Here is a 23430-nt window from a genome sequence, read left to right as displayed (position 1 = left end):
TGTTGGAAAAGTGAACAGAATCACGAAAATTGCATTCAAATGATGCTTATTTTTTCCAGCCAGCCATCTGCTGGGGTCTATTACTCACTGCTCCCACCAGCACCCTGGCAGATCAGGTGACTCCGTGTAAAGTCACTTCTGAGTCACCTCATTCCAAGCTCCCACCTGACGATGTTGGAAAATCACAAGCTCTGGAGACTGGGCTGCAGGACTTGCTCTCCTCCCCAAGCATCTCCGCAGAGCCCCAAGTCCCCCATAGAAGTTGGGCAGATCCATGGGATCACAGTGAGGGACATGAGAGCAGCTACCAGACCTGCTTCCATATGTGGGGACTCAGTAACAGGCCACTTGATGGGGTTCAGAGCCAGGACTCAGGGCCTTGGTACCCACTGTCTGAACACTGGGTCCAGGTTGGTACATCCTGGGGATGGAAGGTGGCCTGACCATGGCTTCGTGAGTCATGAAACTGCTGCCTGGTGCTGGAAGCAACAGCAGGGTCACTGCAGCCTGTACTACCCTGAAGGAGGGATCTCAGAGGACAGACAGAAGGACACTAATGTGACCATCATTCCTCCAGGGCTACCCAGGTCTCCAGCATGGGGAGGGGGCAACCTGTACCCCAGCCAGCCTCCCCTGGGCACATGGCCTCCTCTGCCTGGACTGGGAAATGTCCTCATGGCCATGGACAAGGACTGAGTCCTCTGTGCCAGAGTGGCCCAGCTCTGGGTCCTCCTACTGTACTTCCCCTTGTTGACCACGTGGCCCCTGGGCAGTGACACCCAACTCCATTCCAACCAGCTGCTCCCCATCCAGCTATGTACAAATGCTGCTTCTCAAGTGTCCTTAGCCCCCTGCTTGCACTCTGCATTGTGGAAACATAGGCAGGAATGTGGTCCTTGCCTGCCAGGGACCAGGGCCTCCTGTTGTGTAACTACAGGAATTGTTCCAAAAGCAGACCCCAGGGCGGCTCATTTATACTACAAGAAGCCCTTTCTGTAAGAGAGAACCCGTTGAGCTCAGAGCCACCTGCATGGGGTTGGTGCTGGGACTGTGTGACAAGCTGTGTTCTGAGAGGCTAAAGTTGGAAGATCACAGGTTCAAACTCAGCCTTGGCAACTTAGTATCATAACAAGATCCTATCTCAAAACAAAATTAAACAATAAGCTGGAGTTGTAGCTAAATATAAAAGTCCTGGGTTCAATCTCAGTACAGGAAAAGATAACCACATAGTAGAATGTTTCTCTCTGGATTGTATTTCAAATAACTAGAAAATCTATGTATAGTGGACATTGGGTAGCTATATGGGACATATGGGAGAAGAAGGGCTGTGGGTGCCCCTGGTGGCAACCTAAGAGAATCCCAGTTCCTGTCTCTGTCCTTTCTATGCTGGCATGCTTCGTAATCTGCCAGCATGGATTGAATTGTGTCCTTCTTTCTCTTGGTGTCTGTGTGTTTGTTTGGTTTGGTTTGGGGATTTTCAGTACTGAGGATGAGAGCCAGGGCCTCAGGCTTGCTTGGCAATCAAGCACTCCATCACTAAGCACCCCAGCCCCACCCATATCTGCCTTTCTGGGGCTGGATACAGGCTGGACCTTTGATTTCCTCTACTTCCTCCTCCTCTTCCCTCCCCCTCAGGACATGGCAGGAGCATATCCTGTCTGCAGGCCCGGCACCTCCTGCAGGCCACCTGTCCTTTCTGGCTGAGAGCTGGGCAAAGCCGCCTTTCCCATTGGGAGCTCCACACCAGCTGCTGTGCTGCAGTGCAAGCTGACCTCCTCTGGTTGTGTTTAAAGTCATATACAAATCACAGTCTGCAATCATTCTATTCAGAAGTGCTCCTTAGCAGTGACTGGGCTTTGGAGAACCGTGTCAATTAAATAAGGAGAAATAGGAAATTAATCAAGATGATTTAGAAAAAGGGCTTCCTGGCCCCCAGTACGAAGACGACACTGGGATTTGGCCGTCGGCCTCAGACCCATCCAGAGCCTGGGGAAATGCATATGGGGCTCAGTGAGGATGGCCAGGTCCCGGGGGGTCACGGTGCATGCTGTGGTGTGGAGTTCCCTCCCCTGGCAACCCATCCACATTTCTCTGCTTTGTTTCCCTAGAGGAGATCCTGAAGACCCACATTGCACATTGGTGGTCTCCAGATGGCACGAGGCTGGCCTACGCCACCATCAACGACTCCCGCGTGCCCGTGATGGAGCTGCCGACCTACACAGGCTCGGCATACCCAGCAGCGAAGCCGTATCACTACCCCAAGGTAGGCTGGCAGGGTGGGAGAAGAACAGACAGCGTGTTTATGAGCGAGCAGTAAACAGGGGAGATTAATTATTTCTCATTTCCTTGCACAAGTTCCATCACTGTTAAGTTGGTGAGTTTGCTTTATTTTAAATAATTGAGCGGCTGTTAATCATTTGCCTGAGCTTCACCAGAACCAAAATAAATAACATCACCCCCACTCATGACTCTGGGTGACAAAATTTCATGCTGTCAGGAAAGCCCTTCTCTTTCCTCTTTAGGATGTGGCTTCTGTGGGGTCAAGGGGACAGCAATTTGACCCCTGGCTTGACCTGAGTCGGCTGATGATGTTTGGTCATTTTTATGGTTTGGAAGTCAGTTTCTTCCAACATTTCTAGGCTGAGATCCTCACCCCAAAGTGGTAACATTAGGAGGTGGGGCCTTGGCGAGGTGACCAGGACAGGAAGGCAGCCCTCGTGACTGGGATCGGTGCCTTATCAAGAAACACCAGAGAGCTGTCCCCCGGGCACCATGAGAGGACACAGTGAGAAGACTCCATCCGTGAGGAGCAGGACAGACACCTGAGCTGCCATCACCTTCATCCTGGACATTCCGTCCCTCCAAGTCTTGCCTGATGCACATGCCTGATGCCATGACACCCAGCATATGGCATCTCATTAGAGCGGCCCAAGTGGATGGAGACAGTCCTGTTCTGACCCAAAGAGCAGCACAGGTCCAGCGGAGGATATGAGACACCCACACCTCACTTTGTTACCAAATCACAGTGTCCCAGCTCAAGGGGGCTGATGCTGGAGGGCATTGATGGCCGGGAGTGTGACACACAGAGCTGTCTGCCCACTGGCCTCTCTAGTTGGCCCCAAGACCACCAGGTTAATGAACGTGGGCCCTTGCTGCTAGGCCCCCAGGCAACCAAACCTCAGCCCTGCTGCTGGACTTTGGTGCTCCCCAAGCCTGTTCCAAGGAAACACAGACCCGCATCACAGACAGTGTTGGTGCAGACCCACTGCCTTCTGTACCTTCTTATGCCCTGGGAGCACCACACTTGCCAGCCTACAGTTGACACAAAAGAAGCTGTAATAAGACTGAGATAAAGGGGTGAACAAGGTTCCTAGAGCCACAGGCCAGGAAAGAGCTCCATGGGCTCCAGCTGCCGAAATAATATCCACAGACCCTGCCACTTACACAGCAAAAACTCGTTTCTCACAGCTTCAGGCTGCATCTGAGCTCAGGGTGATCCAGCTGATCCATTCCTGGCAAGGGCACCCTTCCTGGCTTGCATGCCATGGCTTCCACTGTGTCTTCTTCACATGGTGCAAGACAGAGGGCCCTGATGCCTCACACTCCTGGTACAGACACTAATCCCATCATGTGGACCCCAGCCTCCCAATCCCTCAAAGGACCCACTTCCAAATAGGACCACACGGAGGAGCAGGGCTTCAGCATGTGAATTTGAGGTGACACTGCAGTCCAGAGGGACTAGTATTGCAGACCTGTCTGAGCAGCGCTTTGTTCATGTGACCATTATCCATGGGAAACCCTCCATGCAGAGTGGAGACACATAGGTCCCCAGAGGCCTCAGCTTGGTCTCTCCTTAGTCCCATCTGAGTCCATCTAGCACACAACATGGATTTGCCTTTGACAGAGTGGTGTTCCTTCCCCTCATCTTCTACCAATCTTGATTGGATATAGCCCTATATTACTTGCCAGAGTCCAGGGTTAGCTGGATGCCCAGTTTAGTAGGGGGTACCAGGTTAATCCTTCTGCATCCTCCCAAAACACACACGCGCGCGCGCGCGCGCACACACACACACACACACACACACAGAGCAGCAGCAGCGGCATGTGGTTGCCTGCCATTTATCTGACTGCCCAGCGATGGACTGGTTTCCATGGTGACCCCTCACAGGAGTTCCCTAAATCTAGGAGTGACCACCTGACATCTAGTGGGACCTTTCGTTTTCCAGTAAACTCTGAGACAGAGGCTCAGATTGCTCCAGGTTGCTCAGGACATAGGGGATCTACATTTTAATAGAAAGGCAACATACTTAACCAACAGAATTCGGACACCCTTTGCCCTGTTGCTCCCACCCACTCCCAAATCAGATCCTGGAGTCAGGGAACCTACCTGGCTCTGGGCTGACTTCCTCCCCAGTCCTGAGTGGTTGTTACAAGTGTAGAGCTGGAGGGAGAATATCAGCCCTGCCCCATCCCCTGGTGAGGAATTATCACATCTTCCCCCAGATCCATCTAGGCCAGCACTTGTTACCCAGAGGGAGGGCAGCAGGGAACAGAATGGTGTCCTGGCTCTTTGCAACAGGATCCTCTCTTTCCCTCCCTGGGCCATGACACCTTGATCAGTGTCCCACACCACTCCCTCACCACCCCCAGAGACATCATCTTCTCTCCACTTGTGAAGTTTTCTTTCTCCTCCCATGTGGTTCCCCAAGGCCAGTAGACAGCTTGATCAAAATGGCAGACTGAGCCAGTAGATGGAATGTGAAGAGGGGTTCCTTGGAAAGAAAGGAACTGGCCTAATTGTTCCTTTGCCCTTCTTAAAACTCTGTGTATGACCAATCTGTTATCCAACTGAATTTCTCTCCGTAGCATTGAGCCCCAAAGTTGCTAGAGTCCCACACAGGAGTCTTCTGGGGAAGATTCTGCAAAGCCAGGGCGATCTCCAGCACAAGGTCACTTACTCTCATCTCTGTCTCCTTCTTTTGCAGGCGGGCAGTGAGAACCCCAGCATCTCCCTCCACGTCATCGGCCTAAACGGACCCACCCACGACCTGGAGATGATGCCACCTGATGATGCTCGGATGAGGTTTGTCCCCTCCCCTCTGATAGGTCAGAAAAGAATCCTAGTACACAGTTTCCACAGTCTTTTCAGGGTCAGATTTTTTTTGCTACTGATTTAGACAACCAATAAATAAGTATATTTTCAAAAGTCTTCCTTGCTGCTGAATGATTAGGTTTTCTAGGGAAGAAAACGAAACACTAGCCAGTCAACAGGTACTGCTGCTTAGCTAACACCAGGAGCATAGAATCCCCAGAGGCTGGGCCGCCCAGGGTGACATCTGTGAGGTGACCTGATGCAGGTCTTCCTCCCGTGAAAACCCACACAGCCAGACCCTCTGTAAATTAGAGCAGCATTCCTGTGGCTTTCTTTTCCTGGCCAGCTCCAGCACCTGTGTATTGAGTTCTATTCTAATGATGCCACACGGAATAACTGCGGTTGGTGGAAACGATTCACATTATTGGCATGTTGCTTTCGACTTCAGGTTTGAGTAGATTTTTGGTTAAATTGGAACAACTGAGTAAGATCTATTTGAGTGGCATGGTCTGATATCAGCTAGTTTTGCCCCCCAAATCCAAGCATCTGGTCTGGTTATACCACCCTGACCCAGTTGTGTCATCATTGAGCCTTTCTCTGTGGGGGTGCTTGATAGGAGACTCAGAAAAAGGGCAAATGTGACTCAGAAATACCCTCATTTATAAATCCCTGTGATTCCATAAATAGGCTGTTTAAGTGAAGAATAACTCCTTAGAAAATATCCAACCCACATTTTGCCATACAGCTAGCCTGGGTCTTCATGATTCAGCCCCAGAACTCGTCATTGTTAGAAGCTACCCAAAGGACAGGAGGCAGGGCCCTGATAGCTCAGGCCTGCCTTAGAAGGATGCTTGGTGCTCTGAGTGATGTTTTCCTGAGGTGGCATCTGCTGTCCTCATCTCAAGGCCTAGGCCCTGCCTAGTGCTTGAGGCCCCTGAAGAACTCAGTAAGGTGCTGTTGACTCTCATTGCTCCCGTGGAAACCTATGTCATGCTCCCCACAGGGCAAACCGGGCACAGAACCCCAGTGCTCTGTGAAGTGCCGGTTGCTGCCTTTCTGTCCCTGCTTAGAATTGTCTTCCTCCTCCCTGGAGAGCCCCTAGAGAGCTAATGACTCTGCCCCAAGGCAGCCATCCCCAGCCACCTGTCTCTGCCAGTACATCCCAGGGCAGACGGTCTTTACCTCACACTGGCTAGGGGATGTTGAATCAACCTGGCTTCTGATTCTTTCACTGCAATAAAGCAAAGTTGAGATTATGGCCTTGGCTTCTCCCCTGAAGATCCACATATTTCACTATGTGCCTCGCAGCCCATCCCTTCCAACCTCCTGGGGCCTGGTCCAGCCAACTTGCTGAATTAATATGGAAAGTCACCTGGAAAATTTCAGCCATCTGTTTGAGTTAATTGAAAGTCTCGTTTAGTCAATTTGGTGATGCTGTTTCCGCAGGCATGATTAGCTTCAAGGACAATGAAAAATTAGCTTCAGTGAGGACTTGAAGTCTAGGTGCCAGGATTCAGGTCTTCCCCTTGCTCTAATTCTCTCAGCTCAGGGCAGTAATGCACTTCATACACAACATGAGTTTGTGATGCACTGATCTCACACCTTTTCCTACTGCTTCTCTGTCACACATCCTTGAGATTTTTTTTTTTAAGTGAGAACAGATATATCAGAAATCAATGAGCAGACATTTAGTATGTGCCAGTCGTGAAACTGAGCACTAAGACTTTAGTGGTGAGTGGCACATGAGCTTATGAGGAGAAAAGGGCCACAGACCCTGAACAAATCGTTATAAGCCAGGATGTGCTCAGAGGCATGCGCAGGGCGTGCAGATGGTGCAGAGGAGGCCACCTCTCTGGAGATGACGGTGTTGGTCTCAGTCTCTCAGCCTCAGCACAGTGGGCCTGGTAAGTCTCCACCTCTAGCTGCCCTGAGCATTGAGCAGTGCAGTGCCACCTCTGCCCTGAGCCCACCCAGTGTGTATTTGGTACAGATGCAATTTTTATTTTTTTAATGTTTGGGATTCTCAGTTTATTCACTCTGGAAATGGAAAGTGGGTGGATGTGAAAGGCTGACTCGTTTCCCTTCCCAGCCCTGCTACAACATAAAACATTTGCCTAGCTACCTCTAGTTCTGCAGTAGGGCCTGGCACGAGGTCCTAACTCCATACATTTTTGCCGAATGAATAAATGAACTGAACATTCATCAGCAACATCTTATTTCAAATTCTGAAAATTGGAATTTCTTCAGTGGCCCTTGCTCATTTCTAAGAACAGAGCATTTTAAGTGTTTAGCCACTAATGACTTCTACCTGCCTCACAAAAAGAGGCCACAAAAGGCATCAGTCAGGAAAAGGCAAAACTCAGGCACCTACTTTGAATGAGTGGCATCTGCTGTCCTCATCTCAGGGCCCAGGCCCTGCCCAGTGTCTGAGACCCCTGAAGAACTCAGTAAGGTGCTGTTGACTCTCATTGCTCCAGTGGAAGTCTAAGCATGGTCCCCACAGGGCAAACCAGGCACAGAACCCCAGTGCTCTGTGAAGGGCTGGCTGCTGCCTTTCTGTCCCTGCTTGAGAATTGTCTTCCTCCTCCCTGGAGAGCCCCTAGAGAGCTAATGACTCTGCCCCAAGGCAGCCATCCCCAGCCGCCTGTCTCTGCTAGTCCATCCCCAGGCAGGTGGGAGGTGGGAGGTGTTAAAGTCCTATACTAAATATGCCTTGGACGTCTAGGAAGGGTCGATGCAGAGATGCCTGAATGCCCACAGCTCTGGTCCAGCCCAGCCCTTGCTCCTTAGGGCCTCCCATAACACTGCAAATTGAGTCAGGGCTTTCAAGTTCCTCCACTTGGGCCTTGGCTGCGGGCACATGGGAGATCCAGAGTTTGTGGCCTCTTCTGTGGGGAGCTCACTGTCCAGAAAGCTGCAAGAGCTGGAGGCCATTGGTCACTAAGAGCCAGAGGGGCTCTGGTAGGGAGCTGTGGGAAGTACTTGGAACAGCTCTCCAGGGACCTCGAATCCAGGAGAAACTGTCTTAGAGAACAACTGCACTATGTGAAAGAGAATTGAGAACGGCGCTCCTCTACAACTGAGCTCGACATTGGTGGGTAAAGGCAAGACACCTCCTCAGGTCAAGAACAGTTAGTTACAGGAAACCTGTCCAGAATGCAATCAGGTGAAAGAATGGGGAAAATCATCATGTGCCACCCGCGCTGTGAGCGCTAGTTCCACATGGCACCCAGCTGTGCTGATAGAGCAAACGTGTGTGTGCACTGCTCTCCTTAGTCCTTTCTGGAACTGCTGAGCTGGATGTTGAATTAAGATGTAGTAGACACCCCGAATATCATTCTGAAGCATGTCGCCTGGTGCTGTGTGTTTTACTCCCCTCCAAATATCCCGTTCAAGTGTAAAAGCTGCCAGTCCTGGACTCTTGTCCTGATTGCCTGGCAATGCCAGGAGGGAAATGAATCATGGAGCCCAGGAGAGAAACGGCTCTGCACCTGGGCACCTGGCTCACAGCCCCAACCAGCCACAGCCCATGGCTGCACATGAAAGGCTTTGCGCACCTCTTCTGCCATTTGTTTACTTTGATCAGAAGTGCCAAAGGCCTCAGAGCTGCTCAGGGCTGGTCACAGCGCCACTGCTGGGCCCAGCAAGGCTGCGTGCATCTTACCACTTTGCTCTGTCTCAGCTTTGCTCCCCCTTCCAGGCCCCCATCATGGGCCTGAGCTGGTACCTCACTTTCCTCTGCGTAGATGTGGATTGTTGTTTGTGTATGGGCTAATGCCTTTACATGGATGGCACTGTGATATAGACCTGCATAGTATACAGATACAGACATAAGTGTAGATGCAGGTGTAAATATTAAGGCTGAGGCTTTTGTTGATATTCCTAGATATAGCTATGAATATACAGATATAGACATGGGTGTGCATGGATACTGATATAGGTAAAGACACTCGTGACTGACACATCTATAGATACAGATATGGACATAGAGACAGATGTAGCTGTATCAATACAGATGACAACAAAGATATAGAGCTCTGCTCCCTCTCTGCTCCCCACCCCCAGGTCCACAGGGACCTCAGTGGCCCATTTGTGTATATCCAGCACACAGCTCCCCACTGTACAATGGCACTAGTGACTCTAGATTGCTGCCAGTTCCTGGACAGCTGGCAGTTCCTAGATAATGCCCGTGACATACATACGACATCTGACTCAGATATAAAAGTTAGCCACTTTCCAATGTAAATCAAACATGATGCTTTGGTTCATCCTTACTACAAGTGGAAGGTACAGTCATCAGAGGAGGGGACATTGCAGGGCAATGAGGTCCTTGTACTTGAGGCCTGAGCCCCATGACCTGCTCCTCCTCCTCCTCCTCCACCATCACCTGTGCCATCACCACCATCACCCTCTTCACCACCACTACCTCCTCCTCTACCACCTTCACCACCTCTACCACCTAAACCTTCTCCACCATCTCCACCTCTACCATCGCCACCACCTCCTTGCCACCATCACTACCTTCCACCATTGCTGCCTCCTCCTCTCCACCATCTAAACCTTCTCTACCACCTCTACCTCTACCTCCACCTCTAACCCACCATGTTTCCTTTTGTGCTCAGATATCCAGGTGCATGGATCTAGACTTTGGGGTTCACAGGCAATATCCTTCTCCTTCCTGCTTTCCTTCATTGGGGTGTGGCCTATCGAGGTAGTAGGGTCTTTCAAATGTCCTTCATGTCCCAAAGTGAAGCAAGGTCGAGCCACCCCCTTCCTCACAATGCCTTCACTTGGGATGGAAGAGCAGAGGTGCCCAGTAGGTGCTGTGAGCCCTCAGACACTGCAGGAACACAGGATGCAGAGTGTGAGCTCTGGTTGAAAGCAGGAGGACAGCACATACAGTAAGGGATGCCCAGGAGGGAGATGCACAGGGCAGGAGGGGGTGACAGAAGCTGAGAAGCAGGAGGGAACCAGAGCCACAGCCAGAGCCAGGAGCAGAAAGGGAGGGCACCACATACCAACCCAGCCTAGAAGGTTAAGGAAAGGTGCCATTGAGCATGTGGCCAAGGGCCAGAGCCTGGTGTGGCCGAGGAAAGTTGTGGTCTGAGCTCAGCGAGTCACAGCTGGGAAAGCATTGAGGAGATGTTGCCTCTGGGCATCAGCAAGGCACTCATTGTAGAGCCAGGTGACCTTTTGGTCTGCTTCAGCCCCGCAGCCACCCTTCAGGTCCCAGTCTGCAAGAGGAGGTTCTGGGTTCCTTGGCATCACAGTGCCTTTCTGGCTATGAGTGCACAAGGCTCAGTTCTCCTCTCTGGCACTGTACAGGCTCAGTGATGCTAGTCCGGGCTGACTATCTGGAGCCAGCACCTGGTGAAAGGAGTTCCTGCTAGCTGGTGCTATGGTGCTATGGCAGGAAATGGTTTCTTTTCTTAGGTCCTTAAACAGAGGCAAGTGGATGGGGTAGGGGGAGCCAGGGGCTGCTGTAGCTAAGTCTCTGTCATCTTCTCTGTCCTAAAGGGCAACAGGGAGGTATAGTAATTGGGTCCCAAGGGTAGAGATCTACATGGAATGTGTCACCTCTGGGCTGGGATATTGGGCCAATGATGGAAGGATAGTAAGGAAGAAGCCACAGAAGTAAATACCCACCTTCTCCCCTTTCTTGACCTCTTGCCAGTGCTCTCAGGGGGCAAGCAGAGCCTCCTGGTGCCACCCATCCGGGTGGGTACTCCATCCAGATGGAGACAATGGAAAAAACCTTCAGGGACGCAGAAAACATCTAGAATATCCTCTTGTGACACCCAGAATTTTTACTGGAAATGTCCAATCCATAATGTATGGATAGTGGGCAGATGAACTGTGTGGGTGACTAGGTGGATGGAGGGTGATAGTGAGATGAATGAATAGATGGATGCTGGGTAGATGAAGAATGAATGAACAGACAAAAAGTGGATGGGTGGACGATGGATGAATGGGTGGATGGATAAATGACTAGATAAAGGCTATATATGGAGGATGGAGGATGAGGGGTAGCTAGGTGGAGAGGTGGATGGATGGGCAAACGATGGATGATTGGATAGATGATAGGTGCACATATGAAGATATGAATGATGGATGTTGAAGGGGGATAGACAGATGGATTGATAGGTGATAAATAAATAGATAAATGAATGAATGGATAGATGAGTGAATGGATGATAGATGTATGGATAGATGATGGATGCATGGGGACTATGAATGGATGATGGATAGGTGGAGGGCGAATGAATGGATAGATAGACAATCTGATGAACAAATAGGGTCTGAGTGTGTGGGAATGGAGACCTGCAGAAGGGAAACCATGGGGTCCCTGACACTCCTGTTCAGAAGATCCTTCCATGTTCAAAGGATTGATGTTGTTGACTGAGGACTGCACCCACACCGGCTCAGGTGTGCTCTCTGTGACACTCGCTCCCATCCCCTCCAACATCTTGACCGCTGGCCCTGAACTGTGGCCCTTCCCCAATATAGACAGACATGGTCTGTTCCTGCTCTGTGCCTACCTTGAAAGTGAAATTCTGGGGATAACATGGAAGAATAATAGGTCTCACAGTCACGATTTCTCTGTGTTGTGAAGGGCACTCCATCCGCAGCAGTTCTGTAACTGCCCAGACCACTCTGGTGTTCTGTGTCCCTTCAGTTTGCTCAAAGCTACCATTCCCCTGCTAAATCACATCCTTTTGAATATCTCTCTTGCGGTATTTTTCTGTCCCAACTTGATCCATAAAATAAATATTGGTTTTTTTTTAAAAAGCTAAAGTTAATTGCAGACTCTCCTTTCACTACACAAACTGGCTTTTGCTCCCCTGGCCCCTGGCTGCCACACAACTGTCAGAACCTTCACCAGAGTTTGGTCGTGACATGGCACTTATCCTAGGGAGTCAATATTTCATGATGAACAAATGGACTAATAAAAAATTCATCTATGGCTGGCCAGGAAGAGCCGTGTACTCTGATGGGAAGGCACCTTTGACTGGAGAGCCAGGCTGTGCTTTCACAAGCACTCCTCCCATGTGCTGGAGGCCAAGTCCACTTTCTTCCTTGGAGCAGCCAGTCTGCTCCTCCATCTCCCTTCCAAGCAGTGAGATTCCTGCAGCCCGTCTGCTCACCACACACCAAGTACTTCTTCAGTGCTCTTTGAATTAATTAGTGGGCTTGTGAGCAGACCCAGTACTTTAGAACAAAGTAATATTCACACCATTGCTTCCTGCTAATATTTTATACTGTGTTCTTTTTAAAATACAATTTTGGTGATTGTCAAAATATGATCAGTTATTCTGTGTGACAACCACAATGCCTCCATGCCTCTCCATCTCACCATCTCACCATTGAATCCATTCTTGTGATGTTGAGTTCTTTCACTACCAAGCTCCAGCCCTGTCTTCTTCAGAAATGATTGTTTCACATCCTGCTTCCTCTCTCCTTGTTGCCAAATTTCTCTCTATTCTGAAGCCGCCTATCTGCTTCCCAATATGTATGTGTTCAAAGCCAAATGGCACATGGGACTGTCTCCCATGCTCCTCCTCCTCTGCAAGCCCCAGATGAGGATCTGTGCCTCCTCTGGGCATGACCTGTCCAAAACAATGCATGGTTCACTCGAGGCGAGCTTTTTCTTGGTTTGACATCCCTACAGATTCTCCCTCTAATCAGCACTTCCCAGTCCCCCCTTGAGAGATAGTGAGACTTGGGGAGCAAGAGCTGTATAGAGTCCCGTGGGTGCCTGGCCTAGGGTGGAGGGCAGTAAGAAGAGGTGCGTTATGCTCTGCACTCTCCCCTTGCATTGTCTGCAGGAGCCCCCAGCCCTGTCACCATGGGATCATGCAGAGGGATGGAGAGAGGCCAGGCCTGATCCTAAGTACTGGAAAGGGCTGAATTGGCCCTCCAGGAGGGCTAGCGCTGGAGAAAGCCCTGCTGGACCTGGTTTCTCCATCGCCTGAATGGGCAGTGAGCCTGGAGCTGCCTGTGAGCTCCACTCAGGCCCTGAGCTTCTGGTCTGGAGAGGACAGTGCTCACTGCGAGGGACTGCATCCCAGCCTAGAGACCCAGCCTGGGGTGGAAAGGGCATGTGACCACCTCAATAGTGACCCCTCAGGAGGGTTGTGGGCTAAAAGGAACACTCTGAGCCTGCCATCTCCTGGGGAAAAGGCCCTGCCAGGAGAAAGACTGGAACCTAAGGATATCCTTTCCACCTGGCTGCAGGGACAGAGGTCCTTTTTATGGAATTCAGCAAGAACAGAGCTCACCCAAGCCTGAAGCACTGTAGTATAGATTTTCCAGGAAGGGAATTTTTTCTCCACAAAATCCAAGTGACTTACTTGGTCCTTTATTGTTTTTTCAAAGAAAATATGAAGAGGTGCTTTTTATTTTATCTATTGGTTACCATTCTTTTTTTTTTTTTTTCAGCTTTAGTTGAGTTGCCATTCTTAACCAAAATAATAGTCTCATGAGGGTTTGGTTTCATATTATATTAACTATAGACAGGAATTCTTAGCTCCCTGTTTTGTAAAGTGAGTATTAGCCCCATGCCCTTTTCTACAGTTCCTTTTCTGTCCCTGCCATCCAGAAACCTTTGTCATCCTGTGTTCAGTGAGAAAACATTGGAGTGGGAGAGGGTATGAGGTTGGTGGCATTTACACTCTGTCCTGGAGCCAAAATTAAACCTTCCTTATGTTTCCACAGTTTGTGTCTAAAAGATTAAAAGCAATGCAGAACATCCACTTTTTCACAAGTAGGTAATTATTTTTCATGGTAGAGCTAGCAAGTGCCCTGTGATTACATTTGTTTTTGCTCCACTTTTGTTTTTCCTAGAGGGTTTTTTATTCCCATTTTTTATTACTACGCGTTTGCAGTGCATGATTGTATTCATCATGGGGAGTTGGTACATGAACATAACACCTTTTAATTCTTTTTTCATCCCCTCCCCTTCACCTCTTCCCCCATTCTATCTCTTGTTCCCCTTCCCATTTGCAAAAATAAAAAAAAAACTATCTTCCTATTTCCTCATATCTATCTTTTATTTTGCTCTTTAATTAATTTATACTTTAGGTTTCTCATATAAGAGAAACCATATGATATTTAAGCTTGTGTGTCTGATTTACTTCACTAAACATTATGGTCTTGAGGTGCATCCATTTTCCTACAAATGATTTAAATTTATCCTTCTTTATAGCAGACTAGTACTCCATTATGTATAAATGTTACATTTTATTTGTCCATTCATCTGTTGATGAGCGTGCAGTTGAAAAATGTTTTTGATTCTTATTTGAAGTATTCGATTTTTTCAGATTGTCTCTCTTTTTAAAAATTCTACCAGATATTGTTGCCCTTTTCTCCAAGTCGTTTGTTGAGTACTCTCTTTCCAACATAGTCTTTACGTGTGTGCCAGTGCTATTGGGAGGACCTCTCCACACCCCTCTTCCAGGTTGGAGCAATCATTTCCTAGCCTCTTTCACACTGTTCTCTTTCTTGAGATGCTCCTACTTTTGTCTGGAGCACATCCTCCAGACACTTTCCTAAGGAAGAAGTGTGGGGATAAACTTTCTGAGTTCTTGGCTAGAAGAGTGCCTCCTTTTTCTCGGGTTTGTTTAAAATTACAAATGTATGTAGAATTACAGTTTTTAAAATCATCATCCCTCAAAGTTTTCAGTCGAGCTCCACCGCCTCTAGCATGCAACGCTGCTGCTGAGAAACCCAATGTTACTCTAATCCTTGTTCCTTTGTAAATCACCTAGTTTTTCTTTCTGAGAATTTTTTAAATCTTGAGATGATGTGTCTAAGTGTGGGCTTCTTTTCATCCATCATCTGTTTCGCCCACAGACTTTCAGTGGCTGCTCCTGCTTCCATTTCCCATCGCATGATGTTTGGCTGGAGCTCTGGTCCCCAGCGTTCTCTCTGGTGTTGGCTCTGCAGAAGTGGGTGTTGTTTCCCCCACTAGATCTACCCATTGATCTCCGTTGGCTCCTGTCTTAGAGGAGTGTGTTGAGCTCTATTAGCTTCCTTATTGTAGATTTATACATATTTATTCCTTTATTATCATTGCATTTGGGTTTCTGGAGGGAAAAGAAATAAGCAAATATGACCTCTCTGTCAACTTAAATTGGAATCCTCCAATAGTTTCTTAATGAACCTCTTCTTATTTCAAAAAAATCTATGCAATATAGAAAATAATAATTTTCCTCCCCTTACTCATAGATAACTACTTGGGCGATGATTAATTTTTCTTTGATTTTTTTTCACTAGGTATGTACACTTGTTCTTTGTTTACTTTATTTTTTAACAATTAAGCCATTTTTGTAGCACCATTTGTTGCAGAAGTCTTCTCTGCCCACCACTTGGGATGACACCTTTATTAACTATGAAGCTGTCCTAGGAAGTGTTCTGTTCTTATGTAAACTGCTGTGCTGCAGAGCCAGGTAGCCCTTAGGCTGTATTATGTTATTAGCAACTTTTTGTGCAAACCCCCTTGCATTATTCTTCCTTTTGAAATGGTCTTGGCGATTTATTGTAGACTTCTTCTTATGTATGAATTTTTAAAATTATTTTATTAGATGCTCCCTCCAAAGGAACCCCATTGGTCCCACTGTCAGAATTAAATTAGTTCACTTAATAAAAATTAACTATTCAGGGGCTGGGGATTTAGCTCAGTGGTGCTGCCTCCTGACTTGCAAGCACAAGGTCCCAAGTTTGAACCCTGGTACCAAAACAAAAAAAATTAACCATTCAGCATGTGCAAAGAACTACATCCAATATTAAAATGTACAGATGAAGAAGGTGGGTGTGGCCTCTGCTGTCATAAAGCAAAAATGTAATAAATCCACTTTTTCCCAAACTGATTATTATTTTGGAAAGTTTGCCATGTTTACTCTCCCATTCCAAAAACATGTTTCTTTTCCTATCTATTTAATATTATTCTTGCTTCATTATTTTGTGATATGTCTTATCTTTCATCTTTTCCAGATTTACTAAATGTATACTTCTACAAAATATTCACCCAATATATTTATATTATCTTTACAACTTACTTGCATTTGTAATCAATTGATAGTAGCTTATGACTACCTACGGGTGACCCGATTTTAGAGATTTTTTTAAACATGCTGAATTTTTAATTTTGAGACTTTAATGTTGAGTTGCCTTCCTATGTCAGTAGAGGGTATATTCAGGAAGAATTATTTTTAAACAATAAGATATTGATCATTTAAAAACACATTGAGATGTTAACAATATAAGTGGAACAGAGGAGAAATTACAGATCAGCCTAAATCTTAATCCTTAATCAAAACCTATTTCCTTATTTCTGAGTTGTTGTGGAATTTCTTTTCTATGTAACCCAGAGTTTCTATGGGAAGGTTATTTGCTGGACTATGGGAGTCCCTTCCCCGACTCACACACCAAGCATCTTGGTTCTCAGACAGGAGGGAACCCATGTGCTTCCAGGCTTCCTCTGTTTTGAAGAAGGCCTTCAACTTCCCTGAGGCTCATTTCTCTAATTTTCAGTTTTTGTGTCCTTGCCACCCTCCCCCTATATCACACCTTGTGTTATAGACCTTTATTCTCACTTTTTAAGAGTGATTTCCCTTTTCTTTGTCCTGAATTTTTTGGCCTAGTGCCCAACCACAGGGAGAGCCTCCTGCACCTGAGATGGGTGTGCATGACCATGATCCCTCCCTCAGCCCCCAGGGTCTCTTTGACCTTCTCAGTACAGCCTGGGAGCTGAGGCTAGCCCATGTTGTCCTGGAGCTGAGGCTAGCCCGTGCCAGCCTGATGTTGCTCTGCAAGCTGTGCTCACATCCTTCTGCCTTCACTTCTAGTCAGCTGGTCCCTAGGTAGCTCCTTTTCATATAATACCTGCTGCCCAGCAATATAGGAGATAAGGATGGGCTTGTATGAGTTCACAGTTCTGCAGGTGCAACTCCAAGGGCTCTGCAAGTTTGGGCCTCTGGGGAGGGTGGCTCATCACAGCAGGGACATCACAGAGCACACAGTTTACATGCAGCCAGGAAGGAGGGAGGGAAAGGAATCCAGGTCCTGTAAACAACAGCCTCAGTGAGTCAAGGACCTCCCACTGGGCCCCATCTGAGACCAGGCCTTTAACACCAGCCCTTTTGGGGGACACTCATCTAAACCACAGGGCCAAGTTTGTGAAAACCACAGTCCTAGCTCACACCCTTTAGAGAAGGTTTGGCTTCCTGATTCTGAGCGATACAAACCCAGCACTCAGAGGTACGGAGGAAACAGAGGGAGAGGCTCTTCCCAGCCTAGGATTTCCTTCCCACGAGCACACGCTGTGACTGCAAAACTGTACACAGCAGCAGAACAACCCTCCACACAAAGTGCCACCTCTTTGTAATGCACAGTATCTCCAAAGTCCTCATGGATGCCAACGCTTTGTCTTTGTAAGGTGACTTGTTTTTCTTAAAAATTAATGAATTTTTTTTGACACCAAGTCTAGTCATGGGTGCGCTCAATGGAATCAGGAAGCACTGCAAGAGATGAGAACACTGTGAAGAGTAGAGGGCAAGTCAGGCGAAGGGCCCTGGGGTTTGGAGCTCAGCGACAGGACTGGAAGCCACAGGCAAGGTGGACTCCCACACTCACTACTGGAGGCGGGGCACTCCCTGATGTGCATTCGCTTATGCAGATCTCATTATGTCATCATCGCCAGTCTCTGTGGAGTCTTGTTATCATTTCAAGATTGGAGGAATATTTCTCCTATTTCATCACCATAGAAACTCTAAAATGACACCAGTGTTTTAAGTTCACATTATACAAGTGGAGAGACCCAACATTTGAGTTCTCTGTAAAGTGAGCAGCCCAGAGGGGAGCCCTGGCCCCACTGAGCCCCCTCATCGTGAGTGGGGATCTCTCCAGGCCAGGCTCCTCAGGAACTTGGCAGAGTTGGGCCACATGCACCTGTCCTCTTTATTGCCATTACTTTTGTCCCCCATACAACGTGCCTTATGCTACATCAAACTAGGAAAGTAAAACTAAAAGAGTATATAGCACTTCCTGTGTTTAAATGGAGGAATTCTAGTGATCAGAGAAAGACACCCTGTAGGCGCCATGGGCAGAAGTTACAGCCTTCTCCAGGTTAATGTCCTGGCCTCTCCAGGGGAATGTCTTGCCTCACTCCAACTCCAGGCTGGCAGCAGCTTTCCCTCTGTTTGTGACCAAGCACTTCCAGCTTGAGTGATTAGGTGGTTGCATGGGCCAAACGATTGCTGTCAGTGCCACCCTGAGCCACCCAGTGCACCCAGCCAAGTGGTGTTTCTTGGTGCTCTGATCCAGAACCACTTCTAAGGAGTTTATTGCCAAAAAGAGAAGCTGTATCTCCAAGCTCTGTTGCCATTTCTAGCTTTTTGTATACCAAATTAGAGCAGAAAAGCTGAGGCTGGGGATTTAGCTCAGTGGTTCCACCACCTGCCTCACAAGCACAAGGACCTGAGTTTGATCCCTGGTACCCCCTCCCAAAAAAAAGACACCAAATTAAAGCAGAAAAATTGAGAATAACGTGATCATTTTTGGCCTGTATGGAGCTCATTTGTACAAAAGATCACCATGAAAACCAAGCATGGGGTGAGTGCTTTCAACAAACAGAAACAGAAATGGGGCTGTCTCTGAGTCATGTGAAGCACATGAAGAAAAACCTTGTCCCAAAGTCTGTCCCTTCTCCTTCGTGGAGTACACACAGAGGCAGGGTGTAATACAGTGCAAGTGCAGGCTATCATGTGACTTGAGGTGACTCTGCTGGGTACAGGCCACTTCCCTGGTCCCAGAAAGGAGCATCCTGCTCCTGAAACTTTTTCCAGTCAGTCACTGTCAGCACTCAGTCATCCCCTGAGCCTTGCAAACTGGCAACCTCCATCCAGGGTAGACTTGGAGATTAGTCAGGACATCCCTGAAAATAAAAAGTGTTCCACAGGAAGCAAGATCTGGGCACAGATCTTGAAATACTTTTAAGAACCAAGTGAATAAAAATGGTGACAACTGCAGATATTCAGAGATGACCAATTCTGTCACGAGAATGCATCCCAACTCTTGGGGCAGTGAAGCTGATAGCAAATCAGGACTTTTGGAAGTGTGGCAGAAAGGACATGATGCCTTTCAGAGCCATGCCCAGGGCCCAGTGTGTACGGGCTGGGGACAGATGGCATCCAAGATATGGCTATGTTCCAGAAAGCTCCTGACTGGTAAGGTTAGATCATGAGTTGGGCGACTCCTGAATGCCCTGTTCTCTATGTATACATTTTGGGTCTTCCTTATCTCTTGCATTCTGAGCAAGCTTCCCAGGCTGCAGTAGAACATGTTAGGGGATCCCCACGCCCACCAGCCCCAAGTCATGCAACCCCCTGAGTCAGAGCCTTCAGCTCAGAGCTGGTGTGTTCATCCTGCTTGCATATTTACCCTGATTTAGAGTAACTTGCCAAAAACCCTGATTAACAGGTAGACCTGGGAAAGGAGAGACTCAGCAACTTAGCTTCCTGGTTTGCTGAGGCTTAGTCCTAATTTGGACTAAGCAGGGTATTTAGTCCCCTCTGGTGCAAATAATTATTTGGTGCGAGGAGGCTCCATCCCAGCTTGCTAGGAATTGTCCAGTGAATATGCTGTAGTCTGTGGTGATAAAAATCCTGTAAGACCACAACACAGTCATTTTGAATAGCAGCTCTTATTACAGATAGACACAGGATAGGTCAGTGATGGAGAATCCATGGCCCATGTGTTGTTTTTCTTTTAAGACAAAAGATGTTAATGTATAAGTTGTTTTTTCTAAATTAAAACTTCAGGATTAAAGTTTAATTGCAGTGTTGGCACTTTGAGGTAAATAAGTAGGTTTGGAGTTGCAGTTTGGGCACTCATCTCTAAAAGGTTCACCTTTACTGGGATAGGGTTAGTGGGCTTATGGGACATTTTGGGAAGTCACCTGAAGATGTTCATTTTGAGCACTTATTTTCTTGACATTGTCTTCTTTGTCTTAAATATGAAATTGAGGATTTTTTTAAAGCCAGTATTTGGAAGGCTCTGGAGATTGGAATTAATCACCAGAGGCCAGAAGTCTTGAGAACTCGCAGAGGATGGCACAGAGCCCCAGGGGATTTTCATGTTTGGGCAGAAGGCATGTAGCACTGGGAGTTTCAGACCAAGGTCACTGGAAGTCCAGAGCATGAACCCATCTCCCTAATTATCTGTGATACCCCTGGGTATTTGTCTTTAAGGAAGAGGAGAGAAGAAAGAAGAGAGCCTGGAACAGCCAGGTCTGCAGAGTTGAGATCTGAGGACCCCTGCTTCTCCTGTGTCCCCCTCTGCCTGCCTACAGTGGAGAGTGCTGTGTGTGATGTGGTGTGTGGGTGTGGTGTGTGCCACAGGCCAGGTGTGTGACCTCCAGCCCAGGAGCAGCTCCATGCAGCCACCTGGCCCTGCAGGTGTGAGAAGCATTGGAGGACAGGTGACTCGGGACTCAGGCCCAACCCTAGCTCATGCTGGTAACTTCATTCCCTATTCTGTGCCCATGTGTATCCTCCATGACCCCCACTCAGAGCCTGGCAGCCATCTGTGTACTCTCACTGCAGGCTGCCCTGGGTCCAGGCTGGGCTGTGATGTCCCTCTCCCAGGCACCCTGCTCACTCTTGCCTTGCCATGTTTGCAGGGAGTACTACATCACCATGGTAAAGTGGGCCACCAGCACCAAGGTGGCTGTGACCTGGCTGAACCGGGCGCAAAACGTGTCCATCCTGACCCTCTGCGATGCCACCACGGGGGTCTGCACAAAGGTACGATGGGAAGGGACCAGACAGAGGCAGGAAGTGGCGAGGTGGCCACTTTGGGCCCCTTTGGGCATGAGCTTCAGAGCCCCTTTAGAGCCCTTTTGGGCATGAGCTGCCTCTTAGCAGCTGCTGCCAAGGGTCCAGGCCTCTGGTTTTGGTGCCACCTGGTGGGTAAATCTGGTACCACTGTGAAAACCCCAGAGGAGCCCCTAGGCCTAGAGCCCCTATCTGTGCACCTTCACCTGCACCCTCAAAGTGCTAGAGGTTTTTCCATGGACCCGCGGCTGCACAGTCCCTGAGCACTCTTATTCCCTGGGTGGTGTTCAAGGAGGGATGGTAATTGGCTCAGGTGGGAGACTAGGCTTCCAGGACAACTTCTGTTCTTACCTTCATCCATCCACGGGAAGCCAGGTAACTTCTTCCCATTGGGCAGATCCTGGGGAGACCAGGGATGTGTGTATAGTGATGATGTGTAGTTAGGAGGCAAATGTGGGAAAGAAAGTGAAAGACAAAAAGCAGGATTGAAGAGGAATGAAAGAAAGGCTGGAAGCTCTGCATGGTGACAAATGCTTGTGATCCCAGCCCTCTGGGAGGCTGAGGCAGGAGGTTTGCAAGTTGGAGCCCAGATCCTGGGCACCTTAGCCTGCCTGGTCCCTGAAGGCCTGAGAAGCAGGCCAGCTGGTGTGGAGTTTGAAAGATTGACCCACAGCCTCAGGTGGGTCTTTGAAGGGGACAGGCTCAGTAAGCAAGTTCTCTAAAGAGCTATGAAAAGCAGCTCTCCCTGTGCTGCCTAGAGATGGCAGAAAGTCACAGTGGTTTGTGCCTAGTAGTAATGTTGCTGAGCTGACCAGGGATTTTCTTCCCTTTTAAGTCACTTGGAGCAGATTCAGGTTATTCTGCTGGGTGTCAGAAGACACAGAGGAGCAGGCAGCGTACAGACAGGAGGCCCAGGGGTGGTGTGGCAAGTGATCCCTGGGCACTTGTCCTCCATGCCCAACCTGTACATGGAGCCTGGGGCACAACCCTGCTGGAGGCCAGTTCAGATGTCACCATGGGAGGCCCAGGACCTTGGGACACACTGTATATGCCCAGCAGCTGTGTTCTCTGCTTGGGTTTTATTTTTGTTTTGTTTGTGTGCCTTTCCAGGATCTTCTGGGAGATCCACTATCATACAGCTTTTAAAGTCTAGTAGAGAGCTGTGGTTTACAACACCCCAGGACTCCCACAGTGTGATCTGCCTCTGAGGGACCTGGGCCACCAGTGGGAACCCCCAAGCGGGCACGTGATGGCCCATAGAGACCCCAGGGGGTAGAAATGCCACCATCTTCTGCAGGCTTCCTTCCTGCAGTGGACTGTCCTTGTTGTTGGGGACAGTAGCATTCTTCATGTTCAAGGACACTAATGTTGGGCTCTGAGCCACATCAGGAACAAAGACCAGAGCAGGATTACCTGCTCCCTGTGCCAGCCACCCTGTGCTTGTGCGGCCACCGTGCTGGTGAAGTCAAATTGCCTTCTGTGCCACTGGTCACAGACATCGCGCACGCAGAACCCTGAACTAATGCCCTTATTTCCTTTTGCAGAAACATGAGGATGAAAGTGAAGCCTGGCTCCACAGACAGGTAACTGTCCCCTCCTGGTCCTTACCATCACATCCAGCTGACCCCCTTGCCCTCCACTGGGTCCTTCCAGGGTTGTGACACTTCTCCAGTCACCTAGGAACAGTATCCTAGCAACAGATAAGGATGTGGGGCTCCTGTTCCATCTTCACCTTCCCTGGAAGCCCCGGGCTCCTGCAAAAACTGTGTCCCCTGGAAGGCAGTGGGAAGATCACAGCTCAGCGCCGCACACAGAGAGCTCGGAGAGACCTCTGTTCCCAGCTGGTTGATGCCCTTGGGGGAATTCAAAATGATGGGTTTCCCAGATCTAGTCTGTGATGGTAAAAGAAAGTGAAGATGTGGTTGATACTCCTATTTGTTTTAAACTGAAGTAGATGCCTGTGTGACTCAGCCAGACCCTTCCTGAAAACTGCCCCCAGAGTTCTTATCCCTTACTCAGACACAGAAAGGCACATTAGAACAGGGCCTATGAGCTTGAGACTGAAAGGAACAGGGGGTGTGGTGGTGTGGCCCAATGGTGAGCACTTGTCCAGCCTGTATGAGGTCCTGGGTTCCATCCACAGCATCACGAAAACAAAACAACAAAGTGATGGTGAAAAGCATATGCAGACCAACCTGTGATGATTTATTTTGGTTTAAACTTGCAGAAAGAAAAGCCTCAGGCCTGGTATTTCTTTTCTTCGGTTCTTTCTGTCTCATTCACACTCTTGCATCAGAAAGAATAGGGTAGAGTTTGGGAAGCTTATTTTCTTTTTGTCCCACTGGACATTGCCTTAAAATTCTATGGGAAGGCTGGGCATGGTGGCACACACCTGTAATCCCAGCACTCGGGAGGCTGAGGCAGGAGAATCACTGTGAGTTCGAGACCAGCCTGGGCTACATAGTGAGTTCCAGGTCAGTCTCAACTACATAGTGAGACCCTGTC

General features: G+C 48.5%; 1 protein-coding gene across 8 annotated transcripts in view; it reads left to right on the top strand.

The window, feature by feature from the left end:
- Window positions 1-23430, top strand: part of Dpp6 (dipeptidyl peptidase like 6) — an 851974-nt gene that overhangs the window by 767460 nt on the left and 61084 nt on the right. For all 8 annotated transcript variants that reach the window (XM_033764445.1, XM_033764449.1, XM_033764448.1 and 5 more), the window contains 4 exons: window positions 2109-2263; window positions 4986-5083; window positions 20772-20895; window positions 22470-22508. In XM_033764445.1, coding sequence (XP_033620336.1) covers window positions 2109-2263; window positions 4986-5083; window positions 20772-20895; window positions 22470-22508 — 416 coding nt within the window. The remainder of the gene's footprint in view (window positions 1-2108; window positions 2264-4985; window positions 5084-20771; window positions 20896-22469; window positions 22509-23430) is intronic.

The sequence above is a fragment of the Fukomys damarensis genome, unplaced genomic scaffold, assembly GCF_012274545.1.
Source record: "Fukomys damarensis isolate Sample0158 unplaced genomic scaffold, DMR_v1.0_HiC HiC_scaffold_16, whole genome shotgun sequence".
NCBI classification, from domain to species: Eukaryota; Metazoa; Chordata; class Mammalia; order Rodentia; family Bathyergidae; genus Fukomys; species Fukomys damarensis.
Note: the sequence above shows the minus strand (reverse complement) of the source record. Positions and strands in the feature narration are given on the sequence as shown.